The following is a 25,808-nucleotide window of genomic DNA, read 5'->3' as shown; positions in this document are numbered from 1 at the left end:
TGGGTGGGAGCTGTTGAGCCACCGTGTGACTTTTAAAGTCCTTGAGGCTAATGGCATCAATCACTCAACAGAGAGAAATCTTTTTCAATGACCAGGTCTTCTAATTGAAAAACATCTCTTCAGTTTGATAAATATCTAAGCATTTGTAGTGTGCCTGCAAATGTGTGATTGATGCGCACAGTACAATGGACATGCAATAGAATGTGCATTAGCTGTGTGTTCACCCTCTCCAAATTCACCTGAAATTAAATTTAGAATATTTCCTGTAACCAAGAAATGAGATTTCCAGTCAGAGCCCCCTTCCATTAGCTCAGCTGCTCTCCAGTTGCCAAAGGAGAAGCTTCAGTGGCTGCGGACATGTCCGTGGCACCGTGGAGCAGGATCCAAAGATCCCTTTGCTGTTCCAGCAGAGGCTGCAGGCTGGGGCTCTGAGCTTTGCTCCAGAAATGGGCAGAAACCAAGTGTGTGAGCAGAGTCCTGCCATCACAGCTCCAACAGTGGAGCCGTGTGTGTTTGGATGCAGCTGAGGCCATGTCACCTGTCGTGGCAGGGGCAGGTGACTCTGTCTTCAGCAGGATTAGTCAGATGTGTCTAAACTTCTGGAGCAAAGATCTGTTTACAGCCTGGAAAATTCTGGCGGTAAACCAGCATATCAGGCTCTGGTCCCTCGGGACGCATCCAGGAAGTGTTCCTGTTTGCTTCAGCCTCATTCTTGTGGTTGGAAGCACTTTTTAGCTTGCTTAGGCTTGGAGAGTTGGGTGGAAAATACTGGCAACAACTTAGCTCTGAGGCTGTTGCCTCAAACTGCTTTGTAATTGTGTGCACTAATGAATGGAAAGAGTAAATGAGGCTTGTCAGGCCAGGTAAGAGGGGAAGAAACTGAGGTGGTTCCCTGGAGCAGGAAAGCAGAGCTGTCAGGGCTGGAGCAGAGCACAACTCCCTCAGTTAAGCTGTTGCTGTCCATATGGACCCCTGAAAATATTTTTTATTCACTGAAGTCATCATGTCCAGTGTGTTTTGCCTTACGTTAATGCATTGTCACTTCTGTCTATCTTTACACTGTTAGTAACCAAATCATCTGCCCCTGGGCCTTAATGGGGAAAATGGCAAGCTTTAATAGCTTTAATAGATCAATTAACAACTGTTTTAAAAAAATAGATTAACTGGTTGATAAAGGCTTTGTGTAAAAGTCTTTAAGAGGAGCCTCTGGTGCTCTTAGTTTTATATGAATTCTTTAGTTTGTTAGCATCTCAAACTGGCTTTTTTTGCTCTCTGCATTTTGTGGGCCTTTTATCCTTTCTGCCTTCTAGGCTGCTGGATTTTTACCTGCGTTTTTCATATTTACTTTGTTACTCAAGCACTGTTTATCTTCCTCCTTGCTTTATTCATTACAGGTGGGCTACTCCAAAGGCTCTCAATACTTCGCTTGCTCCTCTGAGGAAGAGAGGGACTGGTGGGTGGAAGCCTTACGCAGCCTCATTCAGCCAGTGAAGGTAATAGAAACTGCAGAAATAAGATTAGTGGGGGAATGGAGGTGGTGTGATTGGATTTTAGTCCAGTGTACCAGGGCTTGCCACAAATGCATCCTCAATTAATTTAGTCTGGGGAGCTGTCTGCTCACCCGTGTATCTAAAGCTGCCTTGTGCTGTTCCAGGGAGTGCAGTAGGTCAAGGCTTTAATGAGTAAATACACACCAGCATGCTCCCTGATCCCTGCCCCAGGGCCAGTTTGGGATGGTGCACACTGGATTTCTGAGGCCATGCACCTGGGAATGATGGGGCATGGCTTTGTCACGTTTTACAGTAGGGGCACAGTTGGGGTTGGGTGGGAAGCCAAAAAAAACCCAACAGAAAACAAATTGGAGCCAGAGTGAGAAGGGGAATCAAGTTGTAGATCATCTGGAAATAGCTGATAAGTCACTTCATAGCTGCCATCCTACTTCCCAGGGACAGGCTAACAGTGCTCTGGGAGTTTCTCACCAGCCTGGCAGCTTTGGAAAGGCTCTTGAGCAGAGTGTTTGCTTTCTAAAACATTTCAAATACAGCTTTTGAAGAAGCAAAATGTTCTAGTCCCTGCCCTTGACATACAAAAGACAGCCCTTTGCCTCTGTTTTAGAAAATGTCCAATTTTCTAGAGATTCTGATTCTCTCTGGATCAACCTGATGCTGATTTCTGAGTCTGTCCTTACTTCGGACACAAAAGGCAGCCCTTTGCTGCTGCTGCTGCTTTAGAAGATGAAATACTCAGTTTTTAGAGATTTTGAATCAAAATTGATCTCTTTTTTCTGCACAGGACAATTGCCGTCGAGAAGAACATCTGCTTCGACTATGGATCATGGAGGCCAAGGAGTTGAGCTCCAAAAAGAAATATTTCTGTGAGCTGTGCCTCGATGATACTTTCTTTTCCCGCACCACCAGCAAAGGAAAAGCTGAGAACATCTTCTGGGGGGAGCACTTCGAGTTCTGCTGTCTCTCACATGTTGAGAACATCACGGTTCACATCTATAAGGACACAGGGAAGAAAAAGAAGGACAAGAACAACTATGTAGGCCTCATCAACATTCCCACAGCCAGCATGACCAGCCACCAGTACATGGAGAAATGGTACCCAGTCAGCACCCCTAGTGCTACCAAAGGCAAGACAGGGGTACCTTCCGTTAACATCAAATGCTCTTACCAGACCATCCCCATCTTGCCTGTGAATCAATACAAAGAATTTGGGGAGTATATTACCAACAACTACTCCCTGCTGTGCTCTGTGCTGGAACCTGTCATCAGTGTAAAGAGCAAGGAAGAGGTGGCTTCTGCGCTGGTGCACATTCTTCAGAGCACTGGGAAAGCTAAGGTAAGCACAGGTGGCTCCTGTTGGAGTGACTGTGGCTACTGATAAGTGATTTCAGGTGGAGGCTGGGGGGCCCATGGTGGTAAGCAGCAGCAGGAGATGCTGTGTGCAAAGTGTAAGCAGGAGCACTCTATAACTTCATGTTATTCTGAGAAATCAGGGCCTAAGCTTGAGTGTTCAGGAGCCTTTCTGGCGCTTCTAAAATCAGGATGTAGGTTAAGAGATAAGTGAACAAGGGGTTGGTAAACTGGAGAATTGCTCTTATAAATAAGTCTGTGATAGAATGAGCAGCAGGTGCCAGTGCTGAGTCAGCGCTGAGTCAGCTGATGAGTGCCAGCATCGATTTGGTCAGCATTTGAACAGCCTTTTAGAGGATCTGTACCGAGTTAATGGTGATCCCACCTGCCCCAAGGATGCTGTTAGGACTGCTGGGTGCACACTGATTTCTTCAGATGGACTGTGGGAGAGGATCCTGCAGGTCCTGGCAAGTTCTGGTAAGCATTAGCACACGTTGATCTAGCTGGTTGCTGCCTGCCAGGTGCTGTGTGAGCAGTGCCATGCTGTAGGCAGCTTCTTCCAGTGAAACCAGCTAGAGACTGTAAAGCACCACCAAATACAAGTCAGAGGGATGAAGATGTGGCAGGATGGCCACAAGCAACATCCAAGGGACAGCCTCATTCCAGAAAAGGTCCTTTTCTGCTTGCATCATCACGTGCCCCTTGGGATGGCTGGTGCTCTGTGACAGTGTGTGTGACAGGAACTCATTCCTTAACAAGTTATCTGATGAGAGAAGCTGGTAGCTACGATTGTGTTGAAACCCTGCTGGAAAGCAAGCTCTGGATTGCTGCAGTACCAGCTGCAACAAGTAGATAAATTAGTGATATAACTTTGCACTCCTGGTGTGTGAAGTTTTGAACCTGTATTGACGGGAAGCACCAGGTGGCTCAGGCTGCCATACAGCTCCTAAGAGGGTACATTTCCAGTTCATGCTCTTCTGATGGGGATGCAGCTGGATATTAGTAGCTTGTGCCAGGTGAAAAGAATTTTCTGAGATTTTGTTAAAAAGAAACAGCAATAATGGACTGAAAACTAAGAGTACTAAATGTCATTGACTCACACAAAGTTATCACTTCAGGAAATAATTATTAGAGAATTAGAGAATGTAGAATTAGAGCCTATAGAAAGAGATCGTTCTCTGTGTCAAGGCTTGCTGATAGTTCCTGCCTGGACAATTGAATACAGTTCAAGTTAAGCCATATAGATAACCAGCAAGTATGTTAACTTCTTTTTCCCAAATCCTAAACCACTTTTGGTTTGTGAATTTAATTTATTAAGCCATTCTTCTTAATTAAGTATCATCCAGCTGTAATAACTTGTGCCTCATTTCAAGTTGGATTTTTAAATCCAAGTTTGTATGGAATATTCCTTATAAAAAGATAAATATAATAGCACAGTAATAGACAAATCCACTGATAAGCTGGTGAGGGGTTCTGTTCTGGAGCTAGATTGAAACCCAATCTTGGCTGTAAATGTTTTCTTTTAGAGACTTTTGCTTTGCCCTTTATAATTTGTGATCTGAATCATTCTCTAAGTATAATAAACCCAAGAGGAAGCATGGCTATTTCCTTGGTCCTTAGTTCAGGTAGCAGCTGCACCCCTTGTCTGAGGCTGGGCAATTATTTCAGTAACTCTGAAATATCCTTCCTTCTTGGCTTCTGCAGTTAGTCTGGCATGACTGAGCTGGTTAAAATCTCCTTTGCCATTTCACCTTTTTCCTCAGGACTTCTTGACTGATTTAGTGATGGCAGAAGTGGACCGTTGTGCAGACCGTGACATCTTCATCTTCAGAGAGGACAGAATTGCTACCAAAGCTGTAGAGGAATACCTCAAGCTGGTAGGACAGAAGTTCCTCCGCGAGGCACTGGGTAAGAAACTCCTGTCTGCCACCTGTTTGCATGGCAAGGGCTGATCCTGACCTGTGTCTGCAGCATGGCTGCAGCTGAGAATGTGGGATGGGAAGGAACTGCCTCAGCACTCAGCCCACGTGTCTCATACACAGCACACTTTGCTGCTCTTGATGCCCTTCCTCCACATGGAGGAGGATGCCCTTTGGTGCCTTCAGGAGTAGCACCCAAGGCAAGGCAAGCTTGAGTTGATGGAGCTGAGTCCCTCTTCAAGTTTGTATTGCCATGTTCTGTTGTTCTGGGTAACTTTCCTGTGTCTCTAGTGTGATGAAGAGGTATAACACTGCAGTTTCTTTGTGAGCAATGATAGTTGTTCCATCTGATTTACAAACAGGCTTTAAAAAGGAGGTTTGACCCATAGTCCTTAGAGAGGTGAGGCTGCAAGGCTGCCGAGCATCTCAGGGCAGGAGATCAAGATGCATCCTGTCTGGGGAGCCTCTTGCCTCTTGTTCATTATTCAGTGACTCCTTAAAATTGCCCAGCCATTCTGTAGTCTCCTATTCCGTTCCCCCCATGGGGTCTTCATGCCCACGGTTACATGCCAGGGTGAACTCTGATAATTTTGTTATTGTCCCCCCTCCACCAAAAGATTCTGCTCGAGTCATAAGCCACTGCCTTGGGAGTTCCTCTCCCCACACAGATAGCAATAAAGGGGACCAAACCCAGGCTCACTGTCTTCACAGACACACCACAGCCAGCTTTTAGCAGCTCTGCACAATCCTGCTTATCCACCATTGCACAATGAACCACCCACCCCCCTGTTGTTTCTGGGAGGAAGAAAGCTTTGGAAATTGATACAAGAGAAACAAGATCAGGCCAAAGCCAAGTCCCACACCACATCCTTTCACAAGAAGAAAACAAAGCCAAGCAGTTTGCTTCCCCAGCAGTCTCGCTTGTCCTCAGCAATCCCAGACACTGGCAAGGCATCAAGGAGATAGCTGGCTAAATTAGTGCTCCAGGGGTCAGTATAGTCAGCTCTGTGATTATATCCAGTTTGGCCATTTCTCAAGTGTGATGAGCCTCTTCTGGTAGTCTTATTCTCCTGGGTGGAACCACTGAGTGTAAGTCACCATCATAGGCTCTCACCTGGTACGGAGAAACGAGCAGCCTGGTACTTTGTGCTGTGCTTCTCAGCAGGCTGAGCATCAGCTGTGGGACCACTCCATTACTGCTGACTGCAAGCTCCTTAATGTGCAGTAATTGCATCAAATATTTTAACATTAATGACTTCTAATACATCATTTAGCACGGAGCAATAAGATGGTAAATCACAGGCAGGAGAGATGGAAAATGCCCCTAAGGTCGTCCAGCTTGTCTATAGTTCAGAGCAGTGTTGCTCATGACAATATCACCATCTCATTCTTGAGTTGTCAGGTTTTAAATGTCATTTTACTCAGCTGCCCTGTTCTTTGAAAGGATTAACAGCACTGTGCTTGGTGTTAGCAACGTAACACATCTGTAAGGGCATCTTATATCTGATAATTAGCAGAGTTTTGTGGGCCACAAAGAATAAGTTTCAAGTATGTTTAAGGGTAAAAAATCTTATCCAGTAAACAAGAGTTAAAACAGAATTGGCTCAACAAAAGTGATGCCAACACTTCTGCAGATAAGAGCTGTAGATGCCCTCAGCAGAAATTCTTTGGAGCCCATCACCAAAAAAAAAAAAATTAAGAAAATGTGGTGCCTGCTTTGCTTGCAACATCACCAAGTTGAGATCTGGGGAGGGGTTCGGAGGTGTTTAAAGAGTTTTCAGAAAGCAAAGGCTAAAAGCAAACCCATTTTGCACAAAGGAGCCTTGTGTTAGCTCAGAGCCAGTGAGATCATCTGAGGAGATGAACTTGAAAGGCATTGAATCATTAAACCTATGAACAAAGAGTTTTTCCTCTTGAACACCCAACAGTTTAAAAACCACTTGGAATGCCTGCATATAGAGGAGGGAGACTAGTGACTAGTTCATTGCAGTCTGTCAGACAAAGGCAACTTCATGTGGTTTGTATGTGAGCAGTGTGTGTTGTGGTGCCGAAAGGGAAGGGTGACAGAAATGCCGAGGAGCTTGAAAGATGCAGGCCATAAAAATGCTGTAAGGTGTTGATGTAAGAGGTTGAGAAAATTAGCAGCATCTAGCTAGTGCTTGGGCATTACTCTTATTCAAAAGCAAGGTGACACTTTTTAAAATTAAAAAAAGGCCAATTTAGAAATAATAGAAATAAATATCATTGCCAAGAGCATTTCCTGGGGAAATTATGAAAACAAATAGCACAAAGCTTCATTCCTAAGATGGTGGATAATTTCACAGTTGATAACACAGTTTGAATACCAAGTCAAATCCTCCTCTCTAGGCCCTAAGTGAAGTGCCTGCAGGGTTGTTAAGCAAAGCCATCCTGTATTGCACCTGTGCTTGGGGACAGCAAGGGCACAGGAGGCTGCAGAATCAGAGCCCTGGCTGTGCTCTGCTGGGAAAGGGCTGGGAGGAGTCATGTCCCCAACATCTGGTGTCTGGAGGCTGTACTGCAGACACCCAGAGCAGGACAGGCAGTTGCTAGGGAAAGACATAAGCAGGATTTAAAGGTGTGTCAAGTAGGCTTTTCCTCTAACTACCCTGGTTTCTCATCCTCTTCCCTTTTTCCAGGGTGGTTTATCAAGACTGTGTATGATTCATATGAAGATTGCGAAGTCGATCCCAGCAAGTGCTCACCAGCTCAACTAGAAAACCATCAGATCATCCTGGAAGTTTATTGTGAACTGCTCTTCCGCAATATTTTCGATGCGTACAAGTAAGGCATCTTCCTTCCTTCCTTCCTTCCTTCCCCTTGTCCCTTGTGTTCTCAGAGCATGCCCATTCCTCCTCTGAGGGTGAGAGAGCAGCAGTGGTGCAGGGAAGGGGCACAGTTCCATCCATCTTCCCTTCATTCCCTTTCCTCACTGCCTTCCTGCATGTGGCTCCAGATTGCAGGTGGAGCTTGTGCCCAGACTGAGGGCACTCAGCCCACACACCACAACTGTGGGGGCTTCTGCCCAGATCCTCTGCCAAGGCAAAACACACTGAGTGTGACTGGATAAACAGGGAATAAAGTGAGAAGATAACAGCTTAGCTTGGACGTAGCATAAAAAAAGCTGCAAGTTTTGAGATGTACAGAAAACTTTTAGACCTTTCAGATGTGTGGAATTGAATGGGAAATCACAGGGAGGAAGCATTGGCAGAGAGATTTCTATTAATCTCTGTTTCTGAGTAGCAGTGGAAGAAGAGGGGCCTTTCTGCTTTGGCATGAAGCACAGGGACATTATTGAGAGCTTAACAAGTGAGGTAAAACTGTCAGATACGGAGATGAGTTCAGTTTGGCTCGGTTTGTTTTCACTACTCTAACACCCACTCCAGGGTAGCAACGGATAAGTAGCTGTTAGCTTGCAAATCAGCATGTCTGGAAATGGCTTCACTTAACACATATGAACAAGGGGTGCTTTAAAGACTACTTGAGTGTCACCAGATTAAATGGGGATCTACGAATAGATGCCTAATGACATTAGCTAGCCTAGAAAGAAAGAGAGAAAAAGGGGAGGTTAAAAAAAAATGTTTTCTCACAGATAAGTATTTCAGGCGACTGATCACCAGTTCAACTTCTTGCATCTCATTGCCAGTGTGATTTTATTTCCCTTTTATTTTGCTTTTCAGGGTGTTCCCCCATGAGCTGAAGGAGATGTTTGCATCTTGGGAGCTGCAGTGCTGGAAAAGGGGCAAGCAGGACATCATTAAACACCTGATCAGTGACTCTGTCTTCCTGCACTTCCTGTGTCCTGCCATCGCGTCACCCAGCCTGTTCAACCTCGTGCAGGCATATCCAGATGACCAAACAGCTCGTGGTCTCAGCCTCGTTGCCAAAGTCATGCAGAACCTCGCCAATTTCACCAAGTAGGTGATGCCAATGAAATTGAAATGTGAGGTGTTCAAGGAGAGCCCTGATTCCTAGTTGTGCTCACAGGCAGCTGATTCTCTGGCAAACTGAAGCCCACTTTTGGAAAGGAGGGAGCTTCTCACTTAGATGTGAACGCTGTTCCCCTTGAGACTACTCAGATAAATTCTCCTTCTCACATGCAGATTGGAGCTGTGTTCAATTCTGTGGCGGGGACACAGGACCAAGAAGAGTCATGCACTAGCATGTTAAGTGTACATGGTGTTTCAAAAGAAAAGAAAAGAAGCCTGTTCCCCCCAAGGATCATGTTTTTCTGCTCTCTCCCTCCAAAGTTCCCAGCTGAACAATACAAAGGGCATGGCACGTCTCCTGCACGGGAGGAGAGAAAGAATATCTGTGGGAGGAAGGGGGACGAGATGCAATTTGTAATATAAATAGTGAAGTAGGAGTATTTAAGTTAGTACAACAAAGCAGTGAATCTTTTAAATTGTCCATGTGGTTTTTTTTCTCCAAGAGTCCAAAATCTTCAGATTTTGGATTTTTTTTTAAATACTCCAAATCTTCAGCAAGGCAGCTCTAAAATAAAGTGTTTAGGTAATTGTCTGTAAGCACTTGTATTTTATGTGTGTTTTATTGACTGGGTTTCCCCCCACTTCCTTTTCCTGCAGGTTTGGCTATAAGGAAGCCCACATGGTTTTCATGAATGAATTTTTGGCAACTGAGTGGATAAAAATGGAGTATTTGCTGAGGCACTTCGCTGATCCAGAACCCGACCCCAACCAGCCTGCGTTTGACGGCTACATCGAAGTGGGCAGAGAGTTCTCTGTGTTGCATTCCCTCCTGTGGGATCTTGTGTCCCAGCTTGATAAGGTAAAGCTCTTTGGAGGCCCGGGAGGGTAAATCCAGGGATGGTACCTTAGCACCAGTAAACAGCAGGGAATATCAAGGGGAGCCAAGAGCTTTGGAGGGGAGTGTTTGAAAGTGGTATTTCACAACAGCTCCTTCCGTGATTTCGGATCGAGGCCTGCAGCAGGGCGTGTGAAGTGGTTGGGCTTCAGCAGCAGTGCAAACAACTTTGCAGAGCCTTTAGGAAGGTCAAGTGCTGAAGGCATTGCTTAAAAGTAGACCCGGCACTCCCTGGGCACCTAATCCTTTCTCATAAATGAGCTGGAGGAAAGGGAGGGCGTTTGGAGAGCAAAACACAATTTTGCAATGCTCTTTTGGTGCTAAGGGAGGTGCTTTGCTGCACACCAGGCCCTCCCCCAGCTCTGATGGAGAAATGAGTTGGCTCTGCAGAACTGTTCTCATCAACAACCTGATCCAAAGCCCGCTGAGATGGTCTCATTTCCATAGTCTTTGGTTTTGGCATACAAGGGATGCCATGTAAAAAGCTGGATCCACTCCCAGTGTCATCCCGTAGCAAAGCAAGATGCTTTCTGCCATACACCGTGCTGAGCTCATATGCAGTGTCCAGGTCCTGTTCTGATCCCAACAGATACCACCAACAATAAACACTGCTTCCCTTTAGCTACAGAAGGAGGAAAGGCAGAGCTGTGCTCTTCCTTAGCTATGTGGGTTTGCAGGAGCCAAAACCATTCAAATCTTGATAGCAAAGGTAGTTGATAAGGCCCAGAAAAGCTGAGCTATGGGTATTTTTTTTCTCAAGTGCTTGGAACTGTTCCATACTTCAGTTTTTAGAGGTGCATTATTTTGTCCATATTCCATACTATTCTTTCTTTTGGAACTGGAGCAGTAAGGTCAATAGCAATGCACTCAGTTTTTATTGCATTAGGGTTTGCCAAAATAGTTATTTGTTGGGTACCGATTTTTCCCTAGTACATTATTTAAAAGAGAAAACAAAAAACTGAATGTGTTGCATCAGAGTAAATTGAAGTGTCCTTGACTCAAAAAGATAATCTGTATTTAGTCTTAGTTTGATAACAAGTTATGATCTTGTTTTTCAATTTACCCCATACACGTACATGGTGTACATTCCAAATGTATGGATCTGCACTGTCCTTTCTGTAGGTTAGATGTGTGGATCTATCCTAGCAGGCCCTTGGGAGCTGGTGCAGTGGTTTCCTAAAAAGAGAATTAAGGGGTAAAGTTACATGCATTATGGCTTTACTGTAGGGAATGACTGGAAAATAATGAGAGCAGCCACCTCAGAGATACTAATATCCACAGAAGAAGTGCTGTAGGAAAGTGTCTGTCAAGAGACCTTTCTCTGGAGCCAAGCCAGCTGAATACCTGCTTATGGGGAAAAGAAGGGTATCTTAGAGAAGAACATTGGTTCTGTAGCAGAATTTTATTTCATTTTTTACTAAATCTGCTGCACCTTCACCTTGTTCCTGCAGTGCCAGGAGCCTGAAGTTGCCCTCTAGCTGATCTGCCAGCAGTGGCCCAAAGGAGTGAGAAGCCAGGGCCTGGAGGAGCAGCCTTCCTTGCTGAAGGCCAGTTGCTCTTAGCCTCAGCCTGGCCAGCACTGAGCTAACCTATAATTGGAGCCACACACTTCATCCCATGCTGGTGGGGTGATACTGGGATGAGGATCACTGATGCTCTCATGCAGTTATTTTTCATGTTTGGGTAGGGAAGAATGGCTTCATTGTAACAGTGCGAATGGAGCTGACATCCATGTAGGATGCCAAAAATGAAAGGCTTATGAAACGAAAACCTTCCCTTTCCCCACCACCCTCAACCCCTGCGATCCTCTCACGATCCCCCTCATCTGTTGGCATGCATTTCCTTTAGCACACAACAGCCTTTGCCTGGAAAGTTCCCCTCACCAGCTGCATCTGTAGCCTTTGAATGCCCTTCAATGAGCAGATGCTGTAGTTTTCACTTTGACCTCACCCAGCCGGGACTTAGTGTGCTTTGCATGATAGTTTTGCATTGGAATGGCAGTAGTTTTGTTTCATTGAGCATGATTTTTATTTTGGGGGTCAATCCTAATTTCTTTTCTATTTCCTTTTCTTTCCTCAATGTGTGCCGCACCCCGTTTCGTCTCCTCCATCCATCTCGTCGCCGTCGTTGTGCTGCTCCATAACATTGCCTCCCGATCCTGGCACACCCGCACACAACCACCCACCCTCCTTCCTTCTGCACCACCCCTCCACCTCTGTGCATCGTTATCAAACAAAAACCCGGTGGATGTCGTGGTGCTTGTATCCAATTAGGGTGAAAATTCCTTCCTACAGGCAGCCATGGAAAAGCTGGGACCCCTTCCTCGTATTCTGGAGGATATCACGAAAGCCTTGGCCAGCCCTCCACCCACAGAGCAGCAGATGAAGCCTTTCCAGGAGCACAGCTCTAGCCCAAATGTTGCTGCTAGTCTTTCATCAGGGCTTCAGAAGATGACTGAGGACTCCACCGATGGGTACGTGCCAGCCAGGACTTGAGGGCAGCTGTGGGGCTGTTAAAGCTGTGAAGAGCTGGAACTAGATGATCCTCGAGGTCCCCTTCCAACCCATTCTGTGATTCCAGGGGTTGAGGGCTTCATCAGCGGCCCCGCTGTGGAATGGGGAGCTTGGGCCTCTCTCATGGGGAATACACCATCCCAGGAAGAGGTGCACAAGGTGGCACTGGGGACCTGGAGCTTTGGACTTACCCAGGACTCAACCACATCTCTGGGAGTCAATGACCGAGCTGATAAAAAAAGCAGTTCTGTGATTTACTGCCAGCCTGAGAGCACAGTCAGCCATAGTGTTTCCTTCTGGCCATCAGGCTGCTAATGGAAAAACTGAGCTGTAGGTGAAACTTATTACCTGTGGAACAGCAAAAATAGTCCCTCGTGTGTGTAATGCAGCATTTCTCACACTGTAACAGCTGTTAATCTGGAGCTGTGACACCCAGAGCTGCCAAAGGGCTTGGCTGCTGCAGGCCCAGAGCAGTACCTGTGCTGTTGGCTAGAAGGGCCAGTTTTGTCATATGAAATTCTCTGCCTTCTGAGCTTACATCCAGCTCTGCAGGAGCCTTCACACAACTCCTGCTGAGTTTTCAGACCTCCACAGTACACGGAGTCGTAGAATCATTAAGGTTGGAAAAGCCCTCTAAAAATATCAGGTGCAACCATTGGCCCAGCACTGCCAAGACCACTACTAAACCATGTCCCCATGTGCCATATCTACACACCTTTTAAATCCTTCCAGGGATGGTGACTCCACCACTGCCTGGAAAGCCTGAGCCAGTGTTGACACTTTGGGAGAAGAAATTTTTCCTAATACCCAATTTAAACCTTCCCTGGCACAACTTGAGGCCATTTCCTTTTGTCCCATCTCTTGTTACATAGTGGCAAAGGGTTAAATGGCATCTGAAGTCTTGCTAGAGTCAGAAGTGTCTAAGAGGGGAGGATTTAGTTGGAATGCTCTAGATTTCACCTGTGAAAAAAAAATAAAGATGAAGGACTGCTTGAATCAAATACAAATCTCCAAGATAAGTGGTAATTAAGGAAGATTGTGCTCTGACTTGCACACAAAGAGCTCATAAAAGGACGTCTGGCTCCTTGAAGCTTTCAGTGGGGGAAGGTTAAGTGAGGTAGAAAGACTTCTCTGGGACAGGTCTCTCGGGGTCTTGGCTGCTCAAAAATTAACCAAATTCCTTTCCACTCCACAGTGCCATAAATAAGCTGAAGTCTCCAAGCCAGGAGAACGTGGATGGACAATTTAGGGGCAACAACTTAGTGCTGGCTCCACAGGCATCCACCGAGAGCATGGCTTGCTGGGATAAGGACAAAACGGTAAGTGTCTTGCCCAATGGACATGGCATCTCATCATGGACCTGCAGGACCCTCACACAGCTCACAGTGACACTGCTTCCATGATGCACGACGTGCCTTTGTGCCTGGCGGGCAGCCAGCTCTCCGTCACCCAGGTGGCCAACATCAAACAGCTGTGGGACACCCAGGGCACCCCCCAGAGCGCTCCCCAGGTCCGCAGGCCGCTGCACCCGGCATGGAACCAACAGGGCAGCCTCCGGCCTCTCTCATTCCAGAACCCAGTTTACCAGCTCAACAACCCGAGCCCTGCCATGGACAAGGCCTCTGTGGACTCAAGCCTGGAGAACATGAACAGTGTCAGCTCCCGCAGCTGGAGCAACAGCAGCTTGCAGAGCGAGGAGCTGGCGCAGCGCCCCGCGGGCCCCGACAAGCACGTGCCGGGGGTGCTGCCGCAGCACACCATCACCACCCAGGCACAGGTGCACTGTTCATGGATGGACCAAGCCATGCTGGGCGCCAGGCCCAAGACCAGCCTGCCATACAGCCCTTCCCCGTACAGCACGGGCAGCATTTCCAGAGCCTGGGGAGCCATGGATATTGAGCCCATCCCGAACGGGAACCGCTCCCGGCACCTGTCATCATCCTCGAGGGAGAGCCCTGTCCCCAAGGTGCGGGCGGTTCACCGGCCCCCCCACAAGGTAAGGGAATCCTGGCTCCAGGCCTCTGCTTTGCTCTTCAGCCCATTGTTCCTCGACCTCCAAAGCTTTCTTGACCTTGCAGTCGAGCTGAATCAAGAGTAGCAGCACTTATGCCAGTGGCCAGTAGCAATTGTACGGAATAGTCACGCTTGTCACCCTCACGAGCTTGGCAAGCCACCTTATCTGTGACACTGGGATGCTTTTGTACTAAATTTTTAAAAATAATGTTTTCCATTTACTAAGGTAGCAGCAAACCCGCTGAAAGAAACAGAACTGGAAAATTTCCGTGAATACAAAGAAAAAAACCAGGAGCAGCTTTGTTCCAAATGGTAGTTCAGATCACCACGTGAGACTGCGTTTGCCCTGTGGTGCTAATTTAAAAGCAGAGCTACCTCGAAACAGGGAAATGAATAAAGCGTCACAGAATAACTGCTGCCAAAATAACAAATTAGCACAGTTGTCTAAAGTGTGGAGAAATCCATCGTTCACCATGATGAAGCAATCTCTTGCTTGTCCTCAAATACATGCTGCTTTTTCATTAATCATCCCAAACTATGAATAATGCAAGTTTTTTTTCTGGAAAGGAGTGCTTATATCTACCAACTCCTAATGTCCTTTATCAGTTGTTCATAGGCAACTATAAATCAAGGTTTTCCTGTCAACAAGCCAATATTCCTTTATCTTTTTTTTTCAAAAAAGTAACAGTAATCCTGTTGTGATTTGCTGTGTATGAAAATATTTTCCTAAATTCGTTTAATTTTAAAGACAAAGGGAGTATTTCAGTGCTTGGCACTGCAGTGAAAGTAGCAAACATGATCTGCTGGTCACAGGTTTTGCAGGGGGAAGGCTTTGGATTATGAGGTGAAGCTGGCAGAACAACCTCTGCTCTGCCCAGGGTTTTCCTGGTGTTCCCTGACAGTGGAGCTTTCTGGGCAAACTCGTGAATGTTACAGGAAAATCTGGGTGATGCCTGGGAACCCAGAAGCAATCAGGGATTCAAAACTACTTTGATACCTCGAGTTCATTGAAATACAAGACCAGAAATACTGAGTCACAAAGCAAAGTTTAGTATGCCAAGTTAGTAATACCCAAAAAAGGAATTGTGTATTATTTGAAGTGTGTGTGTTTTTGTCCTCCTGCAGAGTGTGTTTTACATTGGGGCAGAGGGGCATGGATAGGTAAAGGATGTTTATTAATACAACTGGGCCTTGTGTGGTGCTGGTAGGACATTTTTAGGCCAGTAACAGGGATAAATGTGAAGGGGATGTGCCTCCACTCGTTCTCCCAATGTACTTTCTATACTAATTGTTTCCACTGGATTCATGAGAGTACTTGCTCCTGCTTTATTCAGAGAAATCAAATTGTTCTCTCCTTCCCCACACCCATGAACAACGTCTCGAACGGTGCAAATCGAGTGGCCAACATTTTTTTTGAGGCAAATTCCATCGCGTCCTTCTAATTGCAAATCTTGTTGTGGAATTCTGTTCTTATTTTAGAAGGAGAAAGAGAAAAGTGAAGTTGAGCATGTTCTTTCCGGGCATGTTTTGTGGGTGTTATAATTATTAGACTCTGTTCTCTACGAGTCCCATTTGTTTCTGAATATAGAGCTGGGCCGTTTTTTTGCTGGGAGAGGTCACTTTCTGCCTTCCATTTCCATTTGGGAGGTAGGTGGGAACAGAAATGTCAGTGTGTTCCTCTGGAAGAGAGGCAAAGAGGGGAATTAATACATGATCCTAGCAGGCTGGTTCCTTTTTTGCCCTTTGTCAGAGAATAACTTGTGACCCATTAGCATGTGTGACTTGCCATCCGCTTGGTCTTTGGCAGCTTTCAGAATCTGGCTGCTGGAAATATTCTGTCCTGCATTTGGCCAGGTTTGCTGCTGCTCAGCAGTCTGCTGCAGGGCTGGGGATGTACTTTATAGTCACCTTTCTGCTGTCTGAGCCCTCCAGAGCTCCAGTGGATGGTGACACTGCCCATCCATCGCTGCTCCTGATTTCTCCAGCGATTCACAGCCGCACACGGTCCGTGGTCTCCCTTGCTCTGGCTGCCTGACAGCAAATGCCATCAAAACAATCTGAATTAAGGCACTTTGCCAGGCTGCCACATTACACCTAAGAGGCTCTTAGCTTTTTTGCTGTGAAGACTTCCTTCTAGGGGAAAGGCCTTTGCCTAAATCCAGGAGTTTTTGCCCAATTCCTATGCCTTTTCTTTGCCTTTACATTTTTGCTGAGGCTTCTTCCAGTGCTGGAGTGTCCATGGCTGCTCAGGATAGCTGAGCTGTGGCAGCAGATCCAGCACCCACTAGCCCTGTCCTCCTGAGGAGGAGAAACAGCAGGAGGGTGACATGATCCCTGACTCCTAAAGAAGCTGTTCCTCTCCCATGGACAGCTCCTGGCTGACACTGGGACTTCAGAAGCCCCAGCACAGTGCATTTGGGTTCAGCACTGGGCCAGGCAGGGAGCTGAAAAGCTGCCTGGGCACAAAAAGAAGCTGCAGTTGAAGAGAAGTTGATCTTTTGCATTTCTCAAAAACATAAGACCGTGTTGCTCTTTCAGGCAGCATTATGCTAATTCCTGCCTTATAAACTTGTCTTTGTCCATGAAAATTGCTAGGAATTTGTAGCAAGCCATGTTTTCCCCAGCCAGGCAGAGAGTTTCTTGTTTCTTTTCTTGGCTCCCTCTTTGGACTTCCTTCTAAAGTCCATTGGTTTTAGAAGGATTCACATAGATGCTGTGGGTCCAAAGTCAAGGGAGGATGGAGTATCCCTGCAGGAGACATTTTGGGGATCCATTGAGGCTGACAGGTTCACGGGTATCCTTCTCCTCCAGCTGAACTGGATTTCAGAGCTGGTTTGTGTGCAGTTTCTCCGGAGAATGCTTACAGGTGTCTCTGCCCCAGGTGCCGCTGCCAGTGGACATAGCCACACTGTCTCCAGAGGAGAAGACATCTGCCTGGGTGTTCAGCAGTGGATATTATGAGGACCCAGCTGTAAAGGTATATTTGATTCTGTGTGCAGCTGACTTGGGGGTACCAGTGAGTCCTGTGCATCCCACAGAGTTCAGAGGGGCTTTCAGGCCCTGCTGTCCCAGCGTCATGCATTCGTACACAGATGATATTGGTTACAATGAGCATTAACTCCATTAAAAAAAGTAAATCAGGTTTGTTAACCCACCTGAGCACAGCTTAGCACATGCAGGGACTGTACAGGGCTTCAGCTCAGCCTTCATCAGTAGTTGTAGTCAGATTTTGTCTTGGGCTGCCCCTGAGGCAAAGGCCTGTCACCTAGGTGCTGCAGGGTTTCTGAGCTGCACAGAAATCTTCGAGATCTGTTTTTGAGAGTGTATGTTTTTTCAGGAGTAGATCCCATTTTTCCAAATGCAGTTAAATCCATATGTTGCACTGGGGATGGAGTTGTTGTGTAAGAGGTTTGCTATTTAAGAAGGCAAGGAGTGAAGAGAATGTTTAGTGGATAAAGAAGCAGAAACTACTCCCAAGCTTTCCATCACAGAGAATGGGGAATTTACGAACAGGAGTTTCTAATTCTGCAGGTGATGGCCAACCACCACTGAACAGGAGCAACATGGAGAAGAGCCAAGGCCCAGTGCCGTCACCATTTGCTGCCCACCCACTCTGAAAGTTCATCGTTAGAAGATCCTTTTGTTTGAAGACTGTTGTTATATTGTTTTAGGATTCCGTTTCAAAGTTTTATTTTAAATTGTTAATTAAAAGATAGTATTGTTAATTAATAGATAGCACAGTTAGTTAATAGATAGTATAGTACATTCAATAAATTTTAAAAAACAAATCTGAAGTGTGGGCTTTAATTCCCCACTCAGGGCCATTAGAACCAGGTTCCCCAGAATAAGTCCTTCTGGATCTCTGTGTAAATAGAGGGAGCTCTTGGGTTGTGTACAGAAAATGCCAATGTAATATACCAAAAGGAAGTGAATACTATAGATTTTTTTAATTATTGCTATTTTTTTATTATTATTATTATCATTAATGTTACTATTATGTAGTTGTTTTTCACTGTTTCAAAGCACTGCAGTCCTGGGAGGAGGAAGAGGGGAGTGTGTGTGTGTGTGTGTGTGTGTTGTGGGTGAGAGAGGTGAGCAGTGAGTTAGCCGAGACAGCAACTGCCTGATACAGGGACAGGAGTGGAGTGAAAGGAATTCCATAGGAAAACTCATTGGCTGGTCTATAATTAGAGAATATGAGGTGCATCCACTAATAAATTCTTTATCCATGTAATAAATCACCAAAGAAATGGGGTTTATTTTATGTTCATGTAATTGCTTTGGGTTGGCTGTGAGTTTTTTCCCCCAGGATATGATTTCATGTTTTGATGCTTGCTTAAACCCACCAGCTTTTACCTTGGAACTCCACGAATTTTACAGCCATGTGCATGGAATGTGTCAGCAATACTTACTTGTGTGTATGAATTCTGCTGGTGTTCTGCAAAAGTGTCTGTGTTGTTCCTGGAGAACAAGTCCTGTCTGAGCTGAACCATGACGTGTTTCCATCAGTGGTGGGCATGGCCAGCCACAGGTACCCAGCCGAATCTGACAGAGGAAAAAGGGTTAAATTTAGGGTGATGTTTTTAGGTGTTTCCTTCTCCACAGGAAGTTAACTCCCAGGAGAGTGAGCATGTCCTTACAGACCATGCCTGCCAGGAATCCTACCTGCAAAAATAGATTTTCTGTCTCAAGGGCCTTAATAAGAGTGTTACTACACAGAATTCTTTTACGATGATAGCTCTAAATAATTTATTTTTTATTTCAACAAAGTACACCTTTAAAGAGGAATAAACTTGTTTTTCAAGCCGTATTTTTATGCTTGTAGCACTGGACTGTTTGGTCTCTGAGATCCATTTCTGCATTTCATTGCCTGGGTTTGTTCTAAAGAAGATTTATTTTTGTTCTGTGAATAATTTTTGAAGGTTCCTGTAATATGTACAGATACAGATACATTTGAGGACTTTTATTGATATTCCTACAAAGAATACAAATAAACTTTAACTTTAAACAGTTTGGACTCTGTGTTTGTATAACTGCAGAGGGTGGAGGGGAAGGAATTCCCACCGTAACCAGATGTTTGGGACAGAGCAGCTGCCAGCTGGAGCAGCCTGGGCAAACCAAGGGCTGCGGGTGGAGTGGAGCAGAAGGATGAATTCCTGTCCCACACAGTTCCCAGCTCTGCTTCCCCCTGCCTGTGACCTCTGCGCTTCCTGAAGCTGGCAAAATCTGGCATTGTGGCATTGTCAGAGAGCGACGAGCTGTGGAGACACGGAGAACTGCTCTCTGCTGCTTTTAGCCATGGGGTTTTTTCCTGGGTGGTGAAAAGAGAGTTCCCTTGCATTAATTAATGTGGTTATTCCCCTCACACCAGAGCCGTGAATGTGATCAGCCCAGTTTTCCTGTTCAGTCCATTCCTAGATTGCACATTCTCACACAACAGCCCAAAGCTGCAGAGTTGGAGGCATGGACATGCAGAGGGATATTACTCACAGGTTCACATCAAATGCTGGATATTAAGCTATTTACATTTATTCTCCACACGTGTATGACATCTTGTATATAGTGAGTGGGAAAACCTTCCATAGTGAACTGAGTGTAATATCTACACTCAAGGGGATGTTTTGCAAAAGTCTCTTTATTTTCCTTTCACACAATTACTCTTTTTCGGGATGGGAGGGGATGGGATGGGATGGGATGGGATGGGATGGGATGGGATGCAGAGCTAGCAGGCAAAGTGATCCCAGTATCACATCTGCTGTCATGGTTTTGGGAAGGGAAGCAGGGCAGAATCAATGGGAGAGGGATGGGAAGGAGGAGACAAGCGAAAGGCATCCTGAGGGAAGTAGAGGTGGGAAGGTGAGGTGGAGCAGGAGCACTGCACAAATGCCAGTGAGGATGGCCCTAGGATAATGGAGTTTAAACTGGGGCAAGTCTGGGTTTTTCTGTCCCAGAAACTATATAGAAACTCAGGTGTTCTATCCTACAGAGGGCTTGGAATTCCACTTTACTCCACTGTGTAAAACTCTGTGAATGTGCAAACCCTTCTCCCGTTTCCAGCCACTCTGGATAGAGTTCACAGGGCTCTGGAGCCTATCCTGTCACTCTTGCAGTTCACTTGGGAAGTTCCTTGGGAGAAGCTTCCCTCCAAGAGTCCTCCTGCCCAAAGGATGCGAGTGTACAACCTTGACTGATTTCCAGCGTGCAAGGATGTGTGCTGCTGCTTTAAGTTCAGCAGCAGCTGCTGCTTAAATCCATTAGCAGATGGAATAGGAATTTGCTTACACTGAGATATGAGTGTCAGGAGAAGAGAGTCCTTGATCTTGCTAGAACCCATCTCACATTGCTGTCCTTCACCTTTCTCCTGGTGCCACAGATTAAATATCCTCATGTCTCCAGATGTATTAAATTCCTGCCTTTTGCTGTGAGGGCTAGATCAAATATCCTGGTTGCAGGCATGAAACCTGGCTACCTGTCGCTTCTTCCTGCAGCCAGCATGAATTCCTTGTCCTTACTCAGCTCCATCCTGCTGATGCGACTGAAAATGCAAGTTGGGTGGACCTGAAGCTACTTTTTAGGACCCTCCTTAGCCCAGCTCAGTAGCAAAGCAGCCTGGGCTGAAATAGAGGAAATTATTAGCAATATTGCAGATTCCATGGTGGCTGCCAGGAGCAGGGCACTCAGGATGGATGTTCCCAACACTCTACAAGTTCTTCCAGCTTTCGTGCTATAAATGAGACCCAGAGAGCTGTTGTGTCACAAGTGGAGGGGAATCATGAGGGACAAATACCCAGTGCTGACCCCAGTGAAGGATGATACACTGATGACAGAATCTACCTCAGCCTGAAACGTGACCTGCACAGAGATTGGTGACATTTCTCACCCCTTTTCCCTGCTGCCCAGGCTTCTGTTGGCAGCAGGATGCAGATGGTGGGAGCAGTTCCTGCTCTGCTTGGCAAGGAGCAAGTCGTGCTTGCAGTCAGGGAGGAGGAGCTCGAGCTGAGCTGCAGGATGCAGTTATTCACCCCTTCCCTCCCCTCACGGGAGTCAGACACAGACCAGCCGTGCTGGACCCCACCTGAAACTCCACCATGGCTTGTTACTGTCGGAGGGGCCGTTCTGTGGATTTGCCCTTCCTTCCCTAGAGGACAAGGCTTGTCTTGTCAGGTGTCCCAGCAGGGCTGTGACACCCTGAGCATTCCACTGCTGTGCAGAACATCCTGCTGCAGAGCCAGCAGCATCTCTGAAAGCAGCAGTTGTCCTTACCAGGGACACTAACTGGGAATGTCCAGGAAAACGCAGTTTTCTGAAAAGGTGCTGGGTGGATTGCAGTTCTTACCAGTCAGAGAATTTACTTTGACCTCCCACACATCCCCTTGGGCTTGAACCTAGACTGTGTCCCTTTTCCCTGGACCTCAGGTGGGGATCCACAGCCTGCGTGTCACAGTTCAAAGCTTTGCTCTTGGGTGACACCTCTGGGTGCACTTGTTCCCTCGGCACCTTCAAAGGACTTTTTCCAGGACTCAGGACTTCCCTGCTGGGAAGGCAGTGAAAGTGGAGGGCTGCCTTCCCTTCTCCTCAATACCAGAAGGCACTGCAAAACTTTGGTTTATATTTTTAGATGGTTTTTAGGATCAGGAACGACTGAAGACTGAAGAACTTGAACCTGACCAAGACTGTCATAACTGGGAGTAAGTGGAGCACCCTTTCAGATTTTCCTCCATTACTGGAAAACTGAGTGATGCTCTCTGCCATGCCAGGATCTGTGCCCTACTGGGGAGCATTTAGAAAGCCATTGCTACAGCAACCAGTAAGGCTAAAAAAGCTGACAAAATACTTACCATCTCCTCTGGGGTTGCCTGAAAGGCAGAGAGATTACTGCTCCCTCAGTTACATATTTTTTGTCATGGGTTTTTGTTGGGGTTTGTTGGGGTTTTTTTTGTCTTGTGTTGGACATTTTTTGTTGTTGTTTTGGGGTTTTTTTTGAAAGAAATACTCTCCCCGTGGGCAGATTCCAGATTGTGGCTTTGGCAAAACAGGGATCTTAAAACAGAACGTCCATCTGCCCCAGCTGCTGACTTTGACAACTGTGCTTCTGGAATCAGCTGTGTGTGTGCCTGAAGGGAAAGATGGCAAGGCTGAAGGAGGTTGTGTCCCCAGTCGGGCTCACAGCTCACAACACTGATGCTCTGCTCACTGGTGTGCCACGAGGTGCTGGGAGAGCTCTGCCGAAGTGCTGCTGTCTGACAGCTGCTGGGGGCTGTTCCTGAGGGGCCACAGGGGGGATTTGCTGTGATGATGTGCTCTGGAGAGTTGGCATCACATCCCCAGTTACTGCTCCTCCCAGCATGCAGGGCTTCTCCTGCCCTGGCCAGGGACAGAGGCTCAGTGTTGCCATGGGCATCCAAGGAGTTCCCAGCGAGCAGCAGTGCTAATCCCAGGGACCAGAAATCCTGGGGGGAACAGAACCATTTTCTGTCCACAGTGCTGATGGTGCCTTTCAAAACTACCAAAATGACCTCATTAGCCAGTGGCTGCTGGGCCCTGAGTGCAGACTGCAGCCACTCCAGTGCTCAGAGAAGCTGGGTGGGTCCCACACCAGTTTTGGTGTCCTGTCACCCAGCTCTGGTGGGAGCACAGCTGCTGCCCTGCCCTCAGCCCACGGCAGGAATGGCTGCAGTGCTGTGGGTTAGCAATGAGCTGCTTTGGCAGATTTGTCCTGGGGAAGCAGCTTGGATAGTCCTTGGGTCAAAACTATGCAGGCATCTGATTTCAGGGGGATTTTAGGATCCAAGTATTTGGTTGGTTCTGGATGCCAAGATTTGGGCAGCTGTTTCCCTGGTGATTTGCCTCTGTGCAGCTTTCCTGGATTCACACCTTTCCTGCAGTTTGCCCAGGTGCAGGACAAAGCTGGTACAGATTTCTTCTCTCTCTGGGGCAGGCCTGGTGTCATGCTCATGCTCCCCAACAACAGATGCCCTTCCGGGTTGGGGCAATAAATACTCACCTGGCCTCTCCCTGGCCCTAAACTGTAAAAGCAGTTTTTGCTCCAGAGATGTTCATTGCACTACTTGGCATGAGGTAAACGGGGAGTTCTTGTGCCACAGTCTCTGGAGCATCAGCACTGGTACTTTGCCTGCTGACCCTGCCACAGACACACAGCAGGATGCAATTAAATAATTTGAAAATTTTATAGTGACAATGAAGTTTCTATATCTTTCAGTACAACTTTTGCAGTTGACTTTGATCAGGGATTTGAAGATGGGATGTGCATCATCATAAAGAGCCCATCATGGTGGGCTCATCCAAGTGGCAGCCCAAAGGTCTTTCATCAGCTGATACAGAACCTGGAGGAGCCCAACAACCTGCAGTCTGCTTAACTTAGAGCTGGCCCCAGCCCAGCTTGTGGCAGGCTGGCTGCCTTCCCCATGGGAAAGGAGAAAATGCAGTGAGTCAGAAGTTTTGGCATTGTTATTTCAACCTACCTATAGTTCCTCCATGGGGGCTTGGTGTTCTCATTGCCAGAGCTCCACAGGGAACTTGCAAATTTTTAATTGCATTTTAGTCTCTTTAAAAGCTGTGTGGGTGGTGGGTGAGTACATACCACATTTGGTGTCCAGTTTTTCCTCATTTCTCACATTCCTGCTGGTTTTTTGGCTTCTAAGGGTCACAGCTATCAGAGTGGCCTCTACTGGAGTGAGTCTGGAATGAATTTGACAAATGATTTCTACGAAGGCATGAGAGGAATACACTCATTTCTACAAGTGTTTCTTTAACCACTGCTTCCTAATCAGCATGAAAAACAAGTATGTGGAGTATCTTGGGCAAATACACTTGTGCAGATGCTGGGAGAGCTACAAGCCTTATCAGCAAACTGGTTCAGGGGCAACATTTGCAATTCAATCCACCTGGAATTGCTGTCAATAGAATGCTCACCTTTCCTGAAAGCCTTAGGCCCTCCCTGCTAACTCCAGTCCTCTCTGAGGCCACATCAAAATCTGTTGCTGTGACAATGTCCTCAGAGACTTCCCACACATGCTGCCCTCTCATTTGTGTCCCACGGAAGTACTAGGAACATCAAAAGCAGGACAAAGCAGATGCTGCCCAGCTAAACAACAAATCTCTCCTCCCCACCCGCAGGGCTGGGCTGAAGTATTTCTCTTACAGAAGTGATATTTATTAGGAAAAGCGAGCTAATGATTGATAGCTGTGCAATAATGTGCTGATGTAAATAACAAGCCTGCCATGAGGAGTGGACACACAGCAATAACCACAGGCTTTGCTCGTGTCCGTGGGGATTAAAGGGCACTTCAATCCCTGTGCTCACAGAGGGCAGCACAGCCCATCCCAGCAGCAGGGCTTTGTGTAGGGGAAGTCGTGTGGTAGGAGCTGTGGAGCAGATCTCTCTCGGGCTGTCAGCAGCCACCACGGAATGCTGTGGTACCCAGTCACTCTGAAGCTGGGCTCTCAAGGAACCAGATCTTAATTCTTGAAGAGGTGACATTTGGGTCTGTAGCCTCTGCATTTGTATTTCTGAAGGTACTTCACCATGGAACCTGCTCTCCTATGGCAAATTTTCCACCCAACAAACAAGATCAAGCATTGAGAAGGTGAGTAAAGAACATCATGTTTCTGTGAACCAGGGGTGGTAATAGGGAATGTCTCCTGTTTGGAAGCTGGGGGCTGTTCCCATGAGGGATGTGCAGTAGATCTTGCTACCTCAGCTTTGGACAGATACTGGATAACACATGGAAAGCTGTTGCTTAAAGTGGAGGTCAGAAGATGACCAGACTGGAAGGTAAGAATCTGTCTGGACAGGAGGGCAGTAAATTGTCCTAAACTAGAGTTCCAAAACCTTGATTAGCATTTACTTATTTTGACCTCAGGATGAACAGCATGGATGTGCTAACAAGGCTATGGAGGTTACAAATTTGGGAGCTCTCTTCAAACATGTGAGGACCAGAGTATCTTGGGAAACTAACTGAATGGGCTGGGATAAAAAGAACAGGGTTCAGGTGGGGGAAAGGAAGGCAAGTACTGAAAGTACAGACAGGTAGAATACAAATACATACAGTAGGAATACTGTGGCTGGGTTTGGATGCTGTAATTAATGATTCACTGGTCAGAAATGCATGAGGGAATCCCACCTGGCCTATCAGCAGGCACAGGAAGGCTGTTCCACATGTAGCCATGCAAACCACACGGGAGCCATGGGAGCACTACCCAGTTAGCATCTCCTTTGCAGGGATGGAGGTTTGTTACACATATCAGGGATTTTAATTTCTCCCATGTGCTCCGTCAACAGAAATCCTGAGGAGAATGAACTCCACAGTCACATGGGCTAGATGCTTTGCTAAAAAGAGACTCAGCTTTTGTGCCACCTCAGGCAGCATTTTGGAGGGTGCTAATTGCACATTTCAGTGCGTTATTCCAAGAGGGCAGCATCCTGTGAGCATTGGCCTTTGTGGCTCTGTCCAAAAAGGCAAGCAGGACAGATCCAGCCCTGAATGAAGGAAGTTTATCTGCATGGGAGGATTTTAATACCATGTTCCCAGCAGAGGCTTTGTGGGGCTTACCTTGGCATCATGCTGAGCTACAACATGATGACTTCCACCATGGAATTTGGTGTATTCACTCCCTCCTCAGGCACCCAGTTTGCCAGGAAC

The 25,808-nt window shown here is 46.6% G+C and overlaps 1 protein-coding gene across 1 annotated transcript in view; it reads left to right on the top strand.

The window, feature by feature from the left end:
• The window catches only part of LOC146434183 (ras GTPase-activating protein nGAP-like), a 51,140-nt gene extending 33,398 nt beyond the window's left edge, over positions 1-17,742 (top strand). Inside the window, 11 exon segments of the mRNA XM_085067289.1 lie at positions 1,395-1,493; positions 2,293-2,844; positions 4,622-4,766; positions 7,435-7,579; positions 8,476-8,712; positions 9,382-9,583; positions 11,893-12,092; positions 13,328-13,482; positions 13,485-14,128; positions 17,027-17,122; positions 17,677-17,742. Of these exon segments, the coding sequence (XP_084923415.1) occupies positions 1,395-1,493; positions 2,293-2,844; positions 4,622-4,766; positions 7,435-7,579; positions 8,476-8,712; positions 9,382-9,583; positions 11,893-12,092; positions 13,328-13,482; positions 13,485-14,128; positions 17,027-17,122; positions 17,677-17,697 (2,496 nt within the window). The 3' untranslated portion in view covers positions 17,698-17,742.
• The last annotated feature ends 8,066 nt before the right edge of the window (positions 17,743-25,808 follow it).

Source organism: Lichenostomus cassidix, chromosome 8 (assembly GCF_008360975.1).
Source record: "Lichenostomus cassidix isolate B80296 chromosome 8, HeHo_3.0, whole genome shotgun sequence".
NCBI classification, from domain to species: domain Eukaryota; kingdom Metazoa; phylum Chordata; class Aves; order Passeriformes; family Meliphagidae; genus Lichenostomus; species Lichenostomus cassidix.
The sequence above is the reverse complement of the archived record's forward strand: the minus strand, read 5'-3'. Positions and strand labels throughout refer to the sequence as shown.